The 18,484-nt window shown below is 53.6% G+C and overlaps 2 protein-coding genes across 5 annotated transcripts in view; both read right to left on the bottom strand.

The window, feature by feature from the left end:
- DNAJC6 (DnaJ heat shock protein family (Hsp40) member C6) overlaps positions 1-2,945 on the bottom strand; it is a 43,714-nt gene extending 40,769 nt beyond the window's left edge. The window contains exon 1 of one of the 2 annotated variants that reach the window (XM_051797958.1): positions 2,726-2,945. In XM_051797958.1, the coding sequence (XP_051653918.1) occupies positions 2,726-2,819 (94 nt within the window). In that variant the 5' untranslated portion in view covers positions 2,820-2,945. The remainder of the gene's footprint in view (positions 1-2,725) is intronic. The other variant, XM_051797965.1, reaches the window with a different exon arrangement.
- A 1,636-nt stretch (positions 2,946-4,581) lies between these two features.
- On the bottom strand, positions 4,582-16,615 carry AK4 (adenylate kinase 4). 3 transcript variants are annotated; one of them, XM_051798576.1, is made up of 6 exons: positions 16,397-16,493; positions 16,043-16,126; positions 9,903-10,022; positions 8,431-8,603; positions 8,028-8,146; positions 4,582-7,221 (listed from the first exon to the last, which is right to left on the bottom strand). In XM_051798576.1, the coding sequence occupies exons 2-6, from the start codon at positions 16,086-16,088 to the stop codon at positions 7,107-7,109; spliced, it is 573 nt and encodes a 190-aa protein (XP_051654536.1). In that variant the 5' UTR covers positions 16,089-16,126; positions 16,397-16,493; the 3' UTR covers positions 4,582-7,106. The 3 variants fall into 3 exon arrangements, with proteins under 3 accessions (XP_051654536.1, XP_051654517.1, XP_051654526.1); XM_051798557.1 differs by lacking the exon at positions 16,043-16,126 and having other exon boundaries at positions 16,397-16,615; XM_051798566.1 differs by lacking the exon at positions 16,397-16,493 and having other exon boundaries at positions 16,043-16,373.
- Between the last annotated feature and the right edge of the window lie 1,869 nt (positions 16,616-18,484).

Genomic DNA, 18,484 nt, shown 5'->3' with positions numbered 1-18,484 from the left:
TGGAAAAGGAATTCCAGGAGGATATGTGTGCCGAGAGGAAATGGGAGAGCCTGGTGCATCCCACCCCACCATGCCTGGATAAGAGAGCCCCACACAGACATCAAACCACAAGGAAACCTCTGCTAGTTGAGAGCAAACTGCTCTATCTGGAAAGCTTTCCATGAAAACTATTACTTGGAAAAGGAATTCAAGTGGGTGTTGGGTCATTTCTTTTTTGCTTTACACATGATTTGGGAAAGGGAATAAATTCCCAAGTTTCCTGCATGGCAAAAATCCCATTTCAGAGGGTTTGGAGCAAATCCTGGTCCTTGCCTCAGTCTCCCTGTCTGACTTTGTTCTGCATACCCAATTTCTCCATATCTCTGCTTCCCAGCCATAATTCAGGGATGTAAATGATATAATTTCCCATCCTCGTTATTTCTGGCTACTGGAGACAAGGATTTATTCAGTAGAAAGAAATCCATATGTCATTTAAAGTGCCTATCAAACAGGGCCTCATACACTATTGGGATGTAAACTACTGTAAGGGCTCATAAAATATTGTTTATAGTTCAGTATAATAATATTTAAAATTATGATAAAATACTAAAAATACTATAAAATATTAACTTAATATAAATATTAGCATAATGCATTAATTATTTATACTTTCATATAAATAATAAACTACTATTTATAGCATTTTAATGTGGAGAGCTTCCCACGGCTGCTTTCTCCACCCCTGAAGAATCTTCTATAATCTAATTTTTATGGCAGATGGGAATTACAATATCTCTGTCTGGTACAGGCACAGCTGGGATTTCCAGACCTTGTTCCCCCAAATCTGAGCACAATGAAATGCCACACATACAGCAATGATCAGAGCCCTCATGAGAAGCTCTGTAGCAGCTTCTGATATCTCCTAATCTTTGGAGCATCCCATCATCTCTGGAGCTTTGGCAGGGCTGGGCTGATGGTTGGACTCAATGATCTTATAGGTCTCTTCCACCCTGAATGATTTCTGTGATTCTGGGAGAGGAGTAGCCACCCCTTTGGGTCCAGCTGTTCATTGTGGATGGGTTATATCCTTTCCTACATCCCTCTCATGCTGACGGTGCTAATTCCCTTCACAAGGTGATTTTCAGCCACCTGATCAGAGCTGGGGCTCTGGTAAAACCCACAGTGTCAAGCCCCAACAGCCCAATTTTCACCTCAAAACCTAGGTGGCACATCTGGGTACCAATCTCTCCATCCCCACGATCCAACAATTCCCTCTTCCTCATACTCCACAGGCTGCTACCATATTTTTACAGCAAAGCAGGATGGATTTCAGCAAATCCTGCCCCAAAAACCCAGCTCTGAGCACTGGCAGGCTGCGGGTGCAGCGAGAGGCCCCGGGATTAGGCTGCAGCAGGGCAAAGCCGTCGGCACGGCAGATTAGTTGGGTCAGCAATTAAACATTGGCACTTACGCTGCCGGCAAAAACCGGGCTCAAGGACAAAATCGGTTCCTCCTTAATGGCTGCAGCCACTCCAAAATGCTGCATCTATCAGCTGGGAGCATTTCTGGGATCATAAACAAGGCGGCTGTGTCACGGCTGGCTAAATATAGTGCCACCCGGGTGGCCGCCGTGCCGCCTGTGCCACCGGAATTGCTGGGTACGCTGATTTTATTTTTTTTTTCCTTAGGGATGGCTATGACGAACAGAAATATGCGGCTGGAGGGATAGCAGAAGATGGAGGCCCTGGTCCAAATGCAGGAGAATAAAGTCTGGAGTTTGCACACCTGAACGAAATATCCCTCACCTTCCTCCTCCTCCTCCTCCCTCTCCTCCTCCTCCTCCTCTCCTTGGCAGTATCCAAAACAAGACTATAGTAACAACAAGCACAAGTACACCAGCAAGACATGAAATATGTCCTGGTTTAAAGTCACAGTGCTCCCGTGGTGATGCCAAGGGGGATAAACACCTACCTGGAGCTGCAGGGGGCAGAAAGCCCCCACAGCCACCCTGCCCCTTCTGTCCCCTCCCAGAGCACCCGGCTGGGGCTGGCTCAGCAGGACCACAGCAAAGGCAGGGATGTCTGCATTTAGCTACATATTTAATCTCTTTTTTTGGCCTGAAAAGGGGTTTTTAAAGGCAATGCAGCTCCGTGCTTGCCTCAGCATAACAAAATGGGGGGGTTGAAGGTCAGCTTCGCGGGGGATTCGCAGCGAAAGGCATTTCTGTACCGACATCTCCACCAACCCCTCTCCTGCAAGAGGGACAGTTCTGTCCACATAGAAGCTATATAAGTAATAATCCATTACACTTCTTATTTTAAGCCTGAAAAATCACCTTTTTTTTTTAATTCAATCAGCCTAAATAGCTCTCACAGCCCTAAATGCATAAACCCCTATTTTGGGGTGCAAGAAGAGATGCTCATGTTCCTATCGAGGTCTGCGGAGCCGGCGGCATTCAGGGTTATCAAACCCTCCATGCCCAGGTGTACCTTCCCAAATTTCAGCACCTTCCCAGCAGGTGCTGCCCTGCCAGCAGAAGCAGTTTTCTGTGCAATTCCTTCCCTCAACCCTATTATATAATCAGGCTTTAAAGCAGGGGGTTTTTTTGCTTTATCCAGAGCTGCGGGATCCCACCGTGTCTTCTCGGTGATTACTCAGCACAAATGTGCCGTAAACAACATCCCCAAATTTGCTCGCGCCCCGTCTCGCTGGTCTTCCATGGAAATCTCATGGAAGCTTTGCTTACCTTGTTCCTCAGCCCCGTGCATCCTCCTCTCCCGGCTCCTGCACAGCGATGGGGAGCCCGGCCGTGTCCCGCACGCCGGTTTTCCGCTCGTCATCCAGCGGCAATCCCGGGTCACGGGGCGACGGCCATGGGTTGGGACGCTGCTGCTGCCTGGGAACTGCGCGACGCTACGGGGCCCTGCTGGGTTATTTTTGGGATTACAGAGACTCAGGAAAGGATGAGGATGGAGGCAGACATATCACATCGTCTAAAATGTGGCATGGATTGGGATCTGGAGTCTGCAGGTCTGAGCCACCCAGCACAAACCTCAGCCAGCTTTTTTTTTTTCCCTTTCTCTAATTTTTTTTTTTTTTTTTTGGAGAAGGTTACATGCTGAGTGGATTCAGCAGAGATGTGGCACGTTAAAGCTTTGCAGAGCTGGGAAAAGGGCAGTGTGCTGATCCAAGCACACCTCAGGCACTTCCAGGCAGGCAAGCAGTAAGTGATGCTGTAAACATACAATTGGAAATAGAATTATGGAATCATTTAGGTTGGAAAAGTCCTTTAAGACTGTAAGACTCCAGCTATTCCCCCAGCACTGCTGAGGCCACCACTGAACCTCCCAAGTGTCATAACCACGGGGCTTCTAAATCTCTCCAGGGATGGGGACTCCACCACTGCCCTGGGCAGCTGTGCCAGGGCTGGATAACCCTTTCCATGAAGAAATTTCGCCTAATATCCAACCTGAAGCTCCCCTGGAGCAATTGATGGTGATGACTGGCCAGAGGCATTCCAGCATGTGCTGCAGGTCAGGCTGTAGAGATGGAGACACATCCCTTGTGCCCCCAGCTCCCCTGACAACAAGGCTTTGGTCCCAGCTGGATTTTGGCACTCTGCACATATTCCTCTGCTTTTTGACCTCCAAACTTTTGTTTTTAGACTGAGTTCATTTTCTAGCTTATATAGCTTTTTCCTCCTTGTGTTTGTCTGCCCTTGCACCCTCAGGCAGACCTGCATGGAGGCAACACATCCCTCCTCTGCCTCTGGATTGCCACGATCCTTAACCCTGGCTTCACCCACACCCCTCCTGCTGGCTCTGGCTCCTTCACCCAGGGACACCAAGGCTGACTCAGCTGTGCCTCTGCTCTCTCACCTCTCAGGCAGCAGCTTCACTGCTTATCACCCTGTTGTTTTACTCTCCTAATCATTCCTGAGTCTCTGCTTCCTCCAAACAGGGAACTGAGAGCCCCAAGCTGCTGTTTGGGAATGAAAGGAAAAAGCAAAAGGCGCTGGGATCTGCGAACTGGTGGTGCTGGGAGGAGGCACTTCAGCTTAGGGTGTCTAATTCCCAGTCCCAACCACACGTGACAGATTACACAGGGCACAGGCAACAGCCAGAGCCTCCATGGGCCTAATGCTCTCCAGGACTTTATTGGGAGAAGTTAAATAGGAAAAAAACCCCGACTTTTTATGCAACAAGGTGTCCCTGCCCACAGTAGGGGAATGGAATGAGGTGGGCTTTAAGGTCTCTCCCAACCCAAGCCAATATGGGATTCCATGATTCTATGATCAGGATGGAAGGGCAGGAGGAAGTGGCATCATCTGCATTGTCAGAATTGGATTTTTAACCAATATTTTTGATTATATCGAATAATGTATATCAAATTGTATCAAATAATATCAAATAATGTATATCAAATTATATCAAATAATGTATCCTGGCTGTAAGACAGGACTCAAAGAGCAGCATTGCTCCCAAGCCCAAAACTGGGGGGATTTTCCATGTTCCAGTGGGGATGCTCCTCCTCCTCAGCTCCTACAAAGAAACCCAGCCTTGTGAAGGTATAACTCACACACAAACACTGCCAGCACAGGGATCAGCAGGAGAAAACCTTTATTTACATCGTTTGAGCAGTAGCAGAGCTGCAGCGATTCACCGGGAAGAAACTCCAGGAAGAAAACTCAGCTTGACATTCCAGGGGGGAGACCCTCCTCCCACCACACAGTATCTCAGGTCAGTACAAAATTGCTGTCACTTTACAAAAGGTCTAAGATTCACAGTTAAGTACCAAAGGGGAGGGTGAGGGGGATGGGAGGGATGGGACCCCATCCCTGCTGGAATTTGGTCTATGAAAATGCATCGTACGACAGGTCTGGTAGAAAAATCCATCCCGAGGGCTGGACATGCACAGTCACGGGATTTCTATACCTACTATAGGCCTCAGAGCCTGGAAAAGAAGCACTCAGGTGGCTCTCCTGGGGCAAAGGCATCTGCAAACACTGTCCTGCCACTGGGCATTGCATGGGAGAAGTCTCTCTTCAGGAGGAATTTTGCAGGAGGGAAGGATGAGACACAAGAGGTGGGCAATGCAAAAGAGGGAGCAGCTCCTCTGCCCAGCATTCAGCCCTGGCAGAGCCACCCACCATGGCAAGGCTGCTTTTATAGACTAAAAAACTCCCCCCCACCCCCCATCATCTCCTCCCCTCGTGCCCAATGCTGTTAGAAAGAAAACAGCACACACATTTTGGCTATTTCTAGATTTGTGTTAAAACCAGCCCAGACCTTCGTCTGAGGGTCATGGGAAAATCTAAAATCTTTCTTAAAGAGGATTTCATTGGGGGGTGGAAGATTTGTGGCCTCCCAGCAGGGGAGCTCCAGGGAAAAGGAAAGGCCCCTGGGGACAGCAGTGAAACCTGACAATCCCTTTGCTCCCATCTGGAAAATTCCCACCCAGAGTGGGGTGAGAGCACTCCCCTGGCACTGCTTTCACCCACAGGCAGGTGATGAGCAGGTGGCACATGGGCAGTGATGGTGTTTGGAAGATGCCCCTTCTGGCTCCATTGGTGGGAGAGCACCAGGACAAAGCTGGCTCTGACAGAGAGAGCAAACATCAGGAGCTCTTCCAACAGCACAAGGATAGAGGAGGCTCAACTGCGATAAATAAACCTGGGAGTGTGCTGAAGTTTCACATGTGGAGCCCATGCATCCCTAAAAAACCACTCTCCCTCTCCTGCTGCAGGGCCACTCTCCAAGCAAAAGTAAACCCAGTGACAGTCCAGCAGCAGAAACATGCCCAGACTGCTCTAATTAATCAAAGAGGTGGCAGGGAGTGACAGGTTTGTGCCCTCCTATGAGCACCCCTGGCAGACAGCTTGTCCTGCAGATCCAGCAGCTCCCTGCAGAGATCCCAAAAGACAATGCTAAAATTCAGCGCTTTTTGTTTGTTTTAAACCTTTAAAAATACACATCTTGCTTTTTTTTTTTTTTCTTAAATATATAGGCTATAAAATAAGGCAACTCGAGGAGACAAGGGGAATGTCCCCATTGCTTAGGTACTGCATCCCACCACCAAAGAGGGTGACAGTACTTCCAGTTGAGAAAAGTGACTCTGCCCGGCCCCAACACACTCCAATGGTGCTGTAAATCATGGGGAAACACCTCAGCAGCCCCTGGATGCATCCCAAGAAAGGAAGGATCTCTGGGATTTTATGGATAGGGAGTCATTTAGCCAGGGATGCTGCAGCCACAGCAGGAACAGCTTAGGGAACCCCCATGGCCAGGAGACCTCAGGGACGAAGGCAGCACAGAAGATGGAATGAGTTGATTTCTCCCCAAAACTGAAGCACACATAAATCTTCGGGAGAAACTCTTATAACATGACTATCTTGTAGTATTAAAAGCTATAAACAAGGTAAGTACAAAGGAGTGCTACTCATTCCCAGTCCAGATCCTGCTCAGTCTCACAGCATTCCAAAAAACCAGACTGTACAGCAGCTTTTTATAACATGGAATTCATCTCTCTCTATGGAAGGAGTACAAGTGTGTGTTTTTCCTCCAATGTTTTCCCTCTTTTATGTATATTAATGCTGGAAATGTGATCTTCACATCTCTGAGCTTTGTAGTATACACGTTTTCCATGTTGCTCCCCAGTTCCCACTGGGCTAAGTGTTGCTTTCTAGAGCTTTATTTCTCTAAGAAATAAATTTAATATAAAATAATTTATAGGAAAGAAAACTCAGCCTAGAGAGTACTCAGCAGTAAATAGTCCTGTGGAGCAACAGGATGGCACATTGTAGGCTCAAAAAGGGACTGGGGGTTGGAAGGGGGTGGCAAGGACACCATGGCAAGCTGTGTAAACCTGGAATGATCATTACCTGGGTCTGCATCACTGATCCATGATGGACCATAGGCAGGAATAATTTATAGCCTCAAAAGAGGAAAAAAACCCTTATCCTAACAAATCTGACCTTATAAACAAAGATCTTTTCACCCTGACACTGGCTATACTGGCACCCCCCCATGGCATCCAGTACACCATCACCCAATCTGAGCACAGCCCTGGCACTGCACAGAGGAACCAAATCCATGGTGGAGTGAACTCCTGGTCCTTGGCACAAGTGTTTAGTTCTCCTCGTCCGAGAGAACAGGTGGGATCTTGCTGGACAGCAGGGTGTACACATAGGGCCAGATTTTGTTGGTCTCAGTGCCCGAGAAGGAGTGAAGGATGCCTCTGCTCCTGGAAAGAGATGGGAGAAGAGGTCAGCACCGGCCTTCCCGCGGACAGGGGTATCCAGAGGCAGGTCGGATGGGGCTTGGAGCAACCTAGTGGAAGGTGTCCTGACGATGGAACAGATGGTCTTTAAGGTTCCTTCCAACCCAAACCATTCCAGGATTCTGTGATTCTCCCCCCTCTCCTGCAAGGGTGATTTTGGCCCCTCAAGGACCACTTCTGCACTTAAAAACACTCCCAGGATCTCGTGCCTTTTCAGCAGTGGATTGTCACCCTATGTTAATCCATCTATTCACAGGCCAGGGCACAACTGCCCCAAACTACCAGGGGACAAGCCCTGAAACACTCCTCTGCTCCCAGCAGACCCATCTGAGCCAGCGCCAGAGTCTTGCCCTTCTCCTGCCCTCTTGCCAACCACCCCATGTTCCTCTCAAACCCCTCAGGGCCCTGGACTGATTTTTGCATGGCATGGACCACCCTGGATCTGTGCCTTCTGCTACAGCCAATATATCCCTCCCATTGCCAGCCCTGGCAAAGCTCTTTATGGAGCCCAGCAAGACAAACAGGAGTTGTGAATTCCTTTAGATCAACCTACTCCCTCCAAGGGAGGTCCCTTCAGGGCCAGGGCTTGGCTGCAGTGAAAGGCTGGGCTTGTGCTGCTGAGCACAATGATCTGCATCCCAGAAATCTGCTGGGGCCGTGCCGGGGCTCCTGGGGCTGTGGGGATGTGGGCACAGGACTGGGCTGGTGAAACAGCACTCGGGCCTGTTTTTACAGGCATGCTGTGACTTTTTTCTCATGGTCCAACTCACTTGTACAACTCTATTACAGGCTTTGCAGCATCTTTGTACTTTCTGAGCCTGGCAGCCACAGCCTCGGGTCTGTCATCCTCGCGCTGCACCAGGGGCTCTCCCGTCAGGTCATCGATGCCCTGCAGGAGGGAAACACCATCAGCGGATGTGGCCACCAGCCCCATCATCCAACTGGAGCTCCCTCATCCTGCTCTGCATCCATCCACCATCTCGGACAGCATTTAGCATAAATCCCTTATTCCTATTAACCTTTAGCATAACTCATCAGGCAAATCGGTGCTCAGTGCTACTACCTGGGATTGCTCTCTCAATGCTTTTTTCAGGATCCCAGCTCATGAAGAGAAAAGCTTGTCTGATCTTTTCCTTTCATGGATCATTCCCAGCTGGCTCCATGGGCTCTTACCTGGACATGGGGGGGGTTGAAGTCCATGTTGTAGACCCTCCCACTGCCCGGGTGGACCCAGCGGGCGCTCAGGCGATCTTTCAGCGTCTCGAAGGGAATGTTCAAGCTGATCACCAGGTCCAGCTCACAGATCCTGTCCAGAGCCTTGGCTTGTCCCAGTGTGCGAGGAAAACCTGTGCAGTCACCACAATGTAAAGGGGCTGGAATGAGAGGTAGGAAAGCAGCAAGAATGGAACCAAACCCATCCATCACGCAGCTCCAGAGCTGCAAACCCACTGCAGCTCCTCCCTGTGCTGTAGCACAAGTGGTGTGAAAGGCAGACACCACCATATGGCTACAATAAAAAATAGCTCCCACAGCACCAGCTCCTGAAATATGACACATAGGTCGCTGTGGGCTCAGATTTTCCTGCAAAGACGTGTCTAGTGTCCCTGCACGGGGGCTGGGGGCAAGTAGGAGGGAACAGGCAACAGCAAAACAGGAAGAAATGCTGGAATTACAAGCAAAAACCTGAAGGAAACAAAGTGCTGTACATAAATAAGGGACAAGCTGCTGGTTTACATGGAGGGCATCAAGGACACTGTGATCAAATGGTCCTGTCCTCTGAAGGTGGTGGGTGGTACCTTTGCTTTGGAAAAGCCAGTGAGTAGCTGGGAGCTCAGAATCATAGAATCCCAAGATGGTTTGGGTTGGAAGGGACCTTAAAGACCTGAAGGGAGCCAACAAGAAAAATGGAGAGGGACTTTTTACAAGGGCCTGGAGGAACAGGACAAAGGGGAATGGCTTCCTACTGCCAGAGGGCAGGGTTAGGTGGGATATTGGGAAGAAATTCTTCCCTCTGAGGACAGGTTGCCCAGAGAAGCTGTGGCTGCCAAATCCCTGGAAGTGTTCAAGGCCAGGCTGGATGGGGCTTGGAGCAACCTGAGCTACTGGAAGGTGTGCCCACCCATGGCAATGGGCGGAACAAGATGAGCTTTAAGGTTTCTCCCAACCCAAACCCTTCTGGGATTCTGTGATTGTTTGATTCCAGTTCCAACCCTGCTGCCATGGAAAAGGACACCTGGCCTTACCTGTTTGCTCTCAGCATCTTCTCCCCCTCCACCTCAGGTGGCTTTTGGCTTTGAGGAACCACTTCACACACATGTTGAGGCAGTAAGAGGTTTTTCTTGGCATGTCTCCAGCTCTGCTCTGCTCTCTGGCTCTGCTTCATGAACAACCCATCCCGTTTCCCTGCCTTTCCCTTTCCCGGCCGCGTGCCAAAGGCTCAGCTGGACATGCACGTGCTACTGCCAAAGGCAGGGGGAAGAAAGACCCGCAGGCAGATGTCCCTGCCAGCAGGTCGGCTCCTGCCTCCCCTCCCTCCACCAGCAAAGGCACCTTCTGGCTTTTCTCTCTCCTGGTATTGCCAAACCGTTAGCAGCAAGATGATGTTTTGAGGGGGGCTGGCATTTTCCTGTCCAGAGGGGACTCACCATCGAGCAGCCAGTGCTGCTCCTGCCGCTTCTCCAGCTCCGTCATCATCACACGCGTGATGACATGGTCGGGCACCAGAAGGCCTCGCTCAAGGTACTGCTTTGCCAAGACACCAACTTCTGTTGAAGAGAAGAAATAAAAAACCCAAGAGCAATAAAAAAAACCCATGACATTTCCAGTTAAAAAATATCACTCCCCCTCAAATCCTGCCTGTCCTCTCAAATGGCTCATCCATCGCTCTGCTCACAGCTGCTCTTGGTAGCTGGGGCCACATGGTCATTTTGGTGCTGGAGAAATGGAAATACCTGAGATACCTGAGAGCAGGAACATGGTGATCCCAGCCAAGCCTTTGGCTGACAGAGCAAGGGGCACTGGCACCAGCTGGATGTGCCAACACATGGAGCTCCTTTGGTTCAGGAAATGGATCCAGTGCAGTTACAGATGACACTGGCACAGGTATGAAATGTCCTGAAGACACTGAACCTGCTTCCCACCCAGAGGGCTTGAGGATTTCAGAGCCTCTACTTAAGATATGCTCCGATAAGAAAGTTATTCACAAAAGCAAATCCTTGAGAACATAATTGACGTGTAATTGCAAGGTAAACACTCCTTCCTGGGCTTCTGCCTGGCTCCTGCATCACTCGGCTTCAGCTGCTCCTAGAAGCTGGAGAGGGACTTTGGACAAGGGCCTGGAGTGACAGGACAAGGGGAATGGCTTCTCACTGACAGACAGCAGGGTTAGATGGGAAATTGGGAAGGAATTCCTACCTGTGAGGGTGGGGAGACCCTGGTACGGTTTGCCCAGAGAAGCCCTGGATGCCCCGCCCCTAAAGTGTCCAAGGCCAGGTTGGACAGGGCTTGGAGCAATCTCGGCTCGGGAAATGTGTCCCTGCCCATGGCAGGGGGTGGAACTAGAAGATCATAGAATCACAGACTGGTTTGGGTTGGAAGGGATCTTGTTCCAACCTCCCCAGTTTAGATGGTCTTCCAACCCAAACCATTCCGTGATTAGTTTGCCTGTGATTTTCTTGGAGCCACTCGGAGACACAAGGAAACTGTTTGGGGAATGCAAATATTCTTTGCCCCCATGTGTGATAAGTCCTGCTCCTGCCACCAGGAGAAGTCCAGCCTCTTTCCCCTTGGACCAGGACGTGACAGACACCTTCTCTTCTTTCCACAACAGCTGTCACCAGAAATGAACAATTTTGCAATCTGTTTGTTGCACGATTTCTGGTGAGGACAGCACATTTTAGCCCTCTCAAAGTATGAGTCCTCTCTAAAAATAAGCCACAGGATCCTGCATTTTGAGGCAGGCTCTGGTTTTCCAGGCTGCAGCACGATGTCAAAGCGGGCAGCACGTGCACCTGGCTGTGGGATGAATTCCTGAGCTACAGGAGGGGGTTTTTGCAAGCTATACAGTTCTTGGAGAGAATTCATCTGATCTAAGGGAGAAACCAGCCCAAACAGATCCCCCTGGGAGTATGGGATTGGGTGTGTGCAGGAAACCTTGTGAACTCCCAAAATGATCTGCAGAGGATGCCTGGCTGGAAAGCAGGGCAGGTGGGGCTCCTGGCTTGAATCCAAAATCCAAAGAAACTGCTGGGAAAATGCAAATATTCTTTCCCACTGTGCGTGACACACTGTGCTTCTCCTGACATCAGAAGAGGTCCAGCCCCTTTCCTCTTGGACCAGAGGCCAAGAATCAAGAATTTTGGAATCCAGAATCCAACCTGCCTCAGAATGGGCAGGCAGCCGGCGCTGACTCACCGGCCTGCGAGGCTGAGTCACCGCAGGGACCGGGATCACATCCCACTCCCTCTGATCCATAAAGGCATTCCAGCTCGCCCTGCTGAGCAGCTCTTTGCTCAGGGCCACAGTGATTGCCAGGAACTGAGGGCAGAAAACACCTTTTCTCAATGACAAGTTCTCTGTCACTGCCCAGACGTCACCGGCGCTGCCGGCAGTGATCCTGCTTGGGAAAGCAAAGGACTCATGGATGGAAATGATACACTTATGCAACCAGCATGGAGACCTGCAAGGGCAGAAATAGTATTGCATCTGCCTACATGGTTTGATATTTATTCACATTGTCTGCACAGTGCCAGAGGCTCACAGGGAATGTGCTCCCTGGCAGGGCAGGGCTGATCCCGGGGGCAGGGATGTTCCCGGGGCAGGAATGTCCTTGGGGCAGGGTTGCTCCTGGGGCAGAGCCGGTGACCCCAGAGGCTGCAGCTGCCACAGAAGCTCTGGTTGTCACCCCGAGGAGGGGTGGCCATCTGAGGGACCGGCTGTGGCTCGGCAGGGCTGCTGGAGCTGGGCCTGGAGCTGCAAACCAAAACACACCGAGCCCCAGTTGGGGCTGGGAATACAGTCTGGGAATACAGGCCCACAGTCCTGCATCCCAGAGGCTGCAGCTTTCCCACGCCCCTGATACGGGTGGTCAGCTCTCCACTGCTCTGCGATGGACAATTCCTGCTGTTGGGAATGCTGCTCCTCTGTGCCTGCCGTGTGTGCCGGGGGGACACACCAGCATGGGGACATGGAATGCATTACCGTGGGGGTCCACACACCAGCACAGAGTGCTGACTGCTTCCAGAAAGCTCCTGGAGCTTCTCCCTCCTCCAAAGCACAGGCAGCACTGCCACCCCTTCCCTCTCTAAGGAGGAACAGGCATGGATTTTACATGAAGGACCTGCAGAGCTGCCCAGTCTCCAGACCCCCAATACCCAGGATGTGCTGGAATGCATTATCCCAGCAGCCACAGCCCTCGGAGTTTCTTCGAGGCAGCCCTTAACTCCAAGTTGAACAGTTGCTATCCCCTTCCCAGTCCACCAGCTGTCAGTCCTGAAGCCCAGCCTGCTCCAGGTAAGACCACCCTGATGCAGCCCTCCCCAGCCTCAGGCCAGAGGGAAGCAGGGTTTGGGCAGTCCTTCCCAAGCAAGGTGGAAAATCGCAGTCCCTCAACACGAGGAGCTGGGACTCACCCCTGTGGAACCGCACAGCACCAAATCCCCATTGCTGTGGCTGGGTGCATAGAGGGGGTGCAGGCATTACTCTGCAGTTACTCCAGGTAGCAAAGGGCTCCTTAGGTGCTGTTTGTGCTGAGCTCAAACCTAGCCTTTTGACCCATGAGATTAATCCCATTAATCTAATGACCATGGGTTTAATCTGCCCTTTAACTCGTGGGACTTCCAGCTCTCAGTGGCTTCCCCCACGTGGCCCTGATCTGTCCCTCTTTATCACAGCAACACAGTCACAGCCCTGAGGGACGTGTCCCACTCCCGAGGCCACGATCCACACAGCAGCCTCCCAGGGCCAGGAAGGACAGGCTGGAGGAGAGGCTGTTCCCAAACACAGCACTCAGCAGCCTCCAGACCCTGTATGATAACCCCGGACTTTCTGCCCTATGGCAAAATCTTTAGCATGTGTTTTTTTCCTATTATTTAGGCTACAGCAACATGATCTGGACTAACAGAGGAGAAACCTTGGGTGTGAACAGGGCACTGGCAGTTGTCTGTGCTCCACTGCAGTTAAGCCACACCAGATGTCACCCCAGTTTTGGGACCCCAGGACCTTTTTCCTGGCACAGATACTGAATCCAGGGCCTTGTTCCAACCCTGTCCTCAGCATCAGGATGTCATTTTGGGGAGCTGGAGCCTGGAGCGGCCCCAAATTCAGGCCATGACACTGGATGGAGAGTAGGATCTGCCCGGAGGGCAGCAGCCAGTGCTGGGAGAGACCCCATGGCCAGAGCACTGCAGCTGCTCCCACACACAGGGATATATCAGGGACCCCAAGGAAAAGCAGAGGGCTAGCAGGCTGCATCCCCTGAGCTCAGCTTTGACCACCAACCAGGACAGTGTGGCTCTGCCAGCAAAAAAACCTGGGAAAGGTGGGAGAAGGACTGTGGGGCCAGCCCACATCCCCTTGGAATTTTGTTTTGTGTGTACCTTGGTGGATGCTAACAAATGAAATCCATCACGAGGAAGGGATAGGAACCACTCTGCCTCCAACAAAGCACCTGAAAGGGAGCAGTAGGGCAGACATAAGACTCAGAGACTCTCAGCCAAAGCCAATTAAGTTGTTTTCCAAATTAACTGCAGTCCTAGAGCCTGGAATGCCACTAGCACCAGAGACGACCACTCAGGTTCCGGGGCAAGTACTGGCCAAGGAAATGGCTCACCACCCTCCAGCAACCCTGCCTAGCACCAAAAACACAGCTTCTAAGACTTCCAAGATGTTGAAAAGGCCTTTTCCTACAGCAGAGCAGCCACTCACTGAGAGACTCTAATTAAGAGACACATGGGCAGGAGCGGATGCACTTCAGGGTTGCTGTAGCATACCTTAGAGCCCTTCAGGAGCAGCCACGCATTCAGTGGCTTTGCCTGGCTGTGAAGTCCTTGTTCCCTGAGAATGCCAACATGGACACCAGCAGTGGGCCTGGAATGCTCTCCATGCTGGGTTCTCCAGCTTCTTCCGGCAGCTGGAGCCCTTTGTGCCCCCTCAGCCTGAACCCTCAGCCGCGGCCACTTTATGTCTGGCACTGGCAAGCAGAAAAATCCCTGGTGCATTGACTCTCTAAAAACACTGGATTCATGGCTCCCTCTGGGATGATGAGCCTGTAATGATTCTGTTGGTATTGCAGAGCCCCAGCTCCCCCACAATGCAAAGGCAGTGGAACAGTTGATAAACTTGGGAAGAGAATCTACTTCCACCTGGTTTCCCCCAGAGCTGGCACACAGCAGCACAGTCATGTAACAGCTTGTCCAAAGCAAATAGCAAAAAAAAATAGCAAATAGCTGGAGCTTACTGAGAGCTGAAAGCAGAGGCTGAGTCAAAGGTGGGACCCGAACATCACACGTACGGCTGGTTTCCTTCTGAGTAATTTTCCCTGCACTTCTCTGTGTTGTTTCCTTTGGGATACTGAATATACGCGAGACACTTTGGGAAACACCTTCAGCTAACTCCATTCACAGCCCCTTCTTCCTTCTCCAGTGTCCCCAGAGAAGCTCTACAGCAAGAGCACTAACTGAAATATAAAATTCAAGACAGTGACTAATTCAGAACTTGATTGTGGAAGTTCCCAGATGGGCACGGTCTCACCACACTGCGCCTCTCCACACGCTGCACCTCTGCTGGCTTTTCACCCCATCTTTCTGTCCTTCAGCCAAAGCCCTCATCGAGATTTTCCAACTTTTCAACCTCCCTCCAAAGGAAATATTATTGTCCTTTTTATTTACCAAAGGAAATCTGGATATTTTTACATGAGTGACCAGCACAGGGCTGTGTGCAACGCCCTTGCACCACGTACCTCTCCAAAACTTCACCCTCCCTAATTTTTCTCCTTGTTTTCATCACCCTTCTAAAAAGGGAAATCACTTTTATGTTCTCTGGCTTGTTTTGTCTCCACACCGTTTCACCATTCCTCTGCCCAATGAGTCAGCTTCCCTCCCGGGTCAGTCTTTCACACATTAGCAAAGGAGAGAAGGAACTGCTGGAAAAAGAAATATACTGGGATTGCCTAATGGCAGCTGCAGAGGAACCCGAGCAGGAGCTGGGGGGCAGCACGGCTGCTCCAGAGCCTCACCAGAACCAAGAGCACCTCAGCAGCCTGGGACATGGGCACAGCACATCCCATCTCCCACAGGGTTTGCACTTGGATGTCAGACACGGGATAGGCAGGATTGCTGCCAGCCCTAAAAAAAAGTCTCGAGGGGGTAACCTGTGCAGGGGTGGGCACTGACACCCACCTCCTCCAACTCCCTGCTTCTGGAAAGGAGTTTCATAAGGAGTGGGGAGCACACACCAGCACCCTGTAACACCCCCAGCCCAGCCACAGGGCACAGCACAGCACAGCCCCTGGCCACAGCACACCACGACACGAAGCAATATTCCCAGCAGGGTTTCTCCTGTGGACAAATGCGTGTGCCCAATGCATCCCTCCCACCGTGGGTGTTGTGCGGGCACAGCGTGCACCAGCATTCCAGCCATCTGCTATCCACCGCTTTAGGTTTTTCCCCCATCCCTGAACAGCCACCTGAGGCAGGATGAAGTTATTAATAACACACACACGCCGCCGTTAACCATCAGTGCACGGGCAGGTGGGTTATTCCTACCGACCTCTCCAGAGCTTAATCACCTGGGACAGGGATAAAACCGTCGCACACCCACGGCACCCGCGGCATCAGACCCCACTTTTATCGGGCAGCTCCGTCAGCTCAGGCTGGAGGGAGAAGGCGATGAATAAGCTATGCCAAATTCACGGAAAGAAAACAACCTGTGGTCGATCCGGGGTGTGTGTGGGGGGCGTGGGGGGGGATGTGGATCCCATTCCATCTCCATCCCCATCTCCATCCCACTCCCATCTTCATCCCCATCCCTACCCTGTCCTCATCCCCATCCCATCGCCATCGCTGCCCCGTCGAAGATGCGCGGGGCAGGAACATCCCGGTCCCGCCGCTCCCCCCGACGGGGCGGCCCCGCGGGCACTCACCGTCGCCGCCGCCGAGGCTCTCCCGCAGGAATTGCCCGCTGGAGAGGTGCTGGAGTCCGAAGCTGCGGGCGATTCTCTCGCACACCGTCCCCTTGCCCGAGCCGGGGGGTCCCAGCACCACGGCCCGCAGCAGCTTGGAGGCCATTCCGGCTGCCGGAGCCGTGCGGGGCAGTACACGCGTCAGCCTCCCCGGCCCCGCGCCCGCCGCTCCCCCCGCACCGCCCGTACACATCAGCAGGGCGGGGGGAGCCCCGCGGCCGCTCCGCTCCCGCCGCCCGCCCGCCCCCTCGGGCCGCGGCACCCTGGGACTTGTAGTCCCGCAGCCGCCCGCGCAGCCCCGCGGCCCGACGGGGCCCCCGCGGCTCTGCCCGGCTGGGCTCGGCTCAGCTGGGCTCGGCTCGGCACGTCCCGGCTCGGCGCGGGGCGGGCACAGCGGCGGGAGGTCCCGGAGCCGCGCCGCCCATGGAAGCGGCTCCGCGGGATCCCAGGGCACGTCCCGCACACCCGGCACGGCCGTGCCCGCAGGGAGCCGGGGGGGCCGCGGGGGACCGCGACCACCGGGGCGGACACAGCGGGGCGGGAGCGCACGGTCTGCGGACACGGCCGGCAACTGCAGCCCGCGATGGCACCGGTACAACCTGTGGAGGTACAGCCTGCAAACAGCCGGCAAACACACAGCCGGGGAAGGCACAACCTGTGGATGCACAGCCGGGGAACGCACAGCCCGCAGAGGATGCACAGCGTGTAAACAGGCTGAAAATGGTCGCACATATGCACACGCACAGCCCAGACAGAGACCGCAAAGTACAGCCCGCGGTGCTCAGGGGCTGGTGGTACCGCGGGGGGTGGTGTGTGTGACTCCGTGTGTGTGTGCCATTCCCTGTGTGTCTCTGTGTCATTCCGTGTGTGTGTGTCACTCCCAGCGTGTGTGTGTGTGTGTTTGACTCCATGTGTCCGTGTCACTCCCCGTGTGTCACTCCCAGTGTGTGTGTTTGTGTCACTCCCTGTGTGTCTGTGTCACTCCGTGTTTGTGTCACTCCCTGCTCTGTCCGGGTGGGCTCTCCCCCGTGTCTGTGCACGGCCATGCCCGTGCACACGCGTGTCACACTCGTGGGCGCCGCTGCCGCGGACACCGCGGAGGCCGTACCGGGGCCGTGCCGGGGCCGCGCCGGGGCCGCGCTCCCGCGGTGCCCCCGTGCCCGCGCGCGGGGGCGCGCACCGCACACACCCCTCCTCCTCCCTCCCCTCCCGCGCGCGCCCCCGCGCCGCCCCCGGAAGCGGGCGCGGGTCACGTGCGCGCGCGGCGCTGCCATAAACACGGGAAGATGGCGGCGCTCACGCTCCCGCCGCCCGTGCTGCGTCATGGCGCGCCCCGGCCCCGCCGGCCCGCAGGTGGGTCCGGCCCGGCGCCTGCACGGCTGGAGCGGGGCGGGGGGCCGGGTGGGGGGGCCGCGGGGCCACTGGGGCCGGCCCGCGCCGCTGCCCCGCGCCGCACTCGCGCTCTCGGTGTGGGCGCGGGCGGGGCCGCCGCCCCCCCTGTCCCGGGTGGGTCCCGGCCGGCGCTGGCGAGGGGCGAGGGGAGCGGGGCTGGGGCTGCGCCGCTTCTTGTACCATCCCGTCCCGTCCTGTCCCGCGGCTGTTCCAAGGCTCCAGGTAACCCCAGGAAGCGCCGTGGAAGGAAACTTGGGAGGGAGCGGCGGTGGCGGCCCGGGGACCTGCCGGGGTCCCTCACCCCTCGTAGCCCCGCCGCCGCGGCCGTGTCACCGTCTTCGCTCGTAACGAGCTGTTTGTTTTCTCTCCTCTTCAGGCTCGCAGAGATTTGTGTTAAGATCGCGCTGACCGAGATGGAAATCAGGTTTTCTACCCGAGCTTCTGCAGGGTGAGAGCAGCTGGAGGATCCTCGAGCTGTGCGTAGGGGTGGGGAGGGACGAGCCTTGGGGCTGTGGCCAGGGAGCATCCACAATCCCAGCGGTGTGGTGCTGAAGGAATTTTGGTTCGTGTGAAACAAGTGGAAAAAACAGGTATAATCGCCAGCCCCAAAGGGGCAGGAGGTGGAGCTGGAGTTTAAAACCCAGCCAGGCCAACTTA

The sequence above is a fragment of the Manacus candei genome, unplaced genomic scaffold (assembly GCF_025592945.1).
Source record: "Manacus candei isolate 608988 ecotype Guabito, Panama unplaced genomic scaffold, ASM2559294v1 h1tg000005l, whole genome shotgun sequence".
Lineage (NCBI taxonomy): Eukaryota > Metazoa > Chordata > Aves > Passeriformes > Pipridae > Manacus > Manacus candei.
This window is presented reverse-complemented; position numbering and strand designations above follow the sequence as displayed.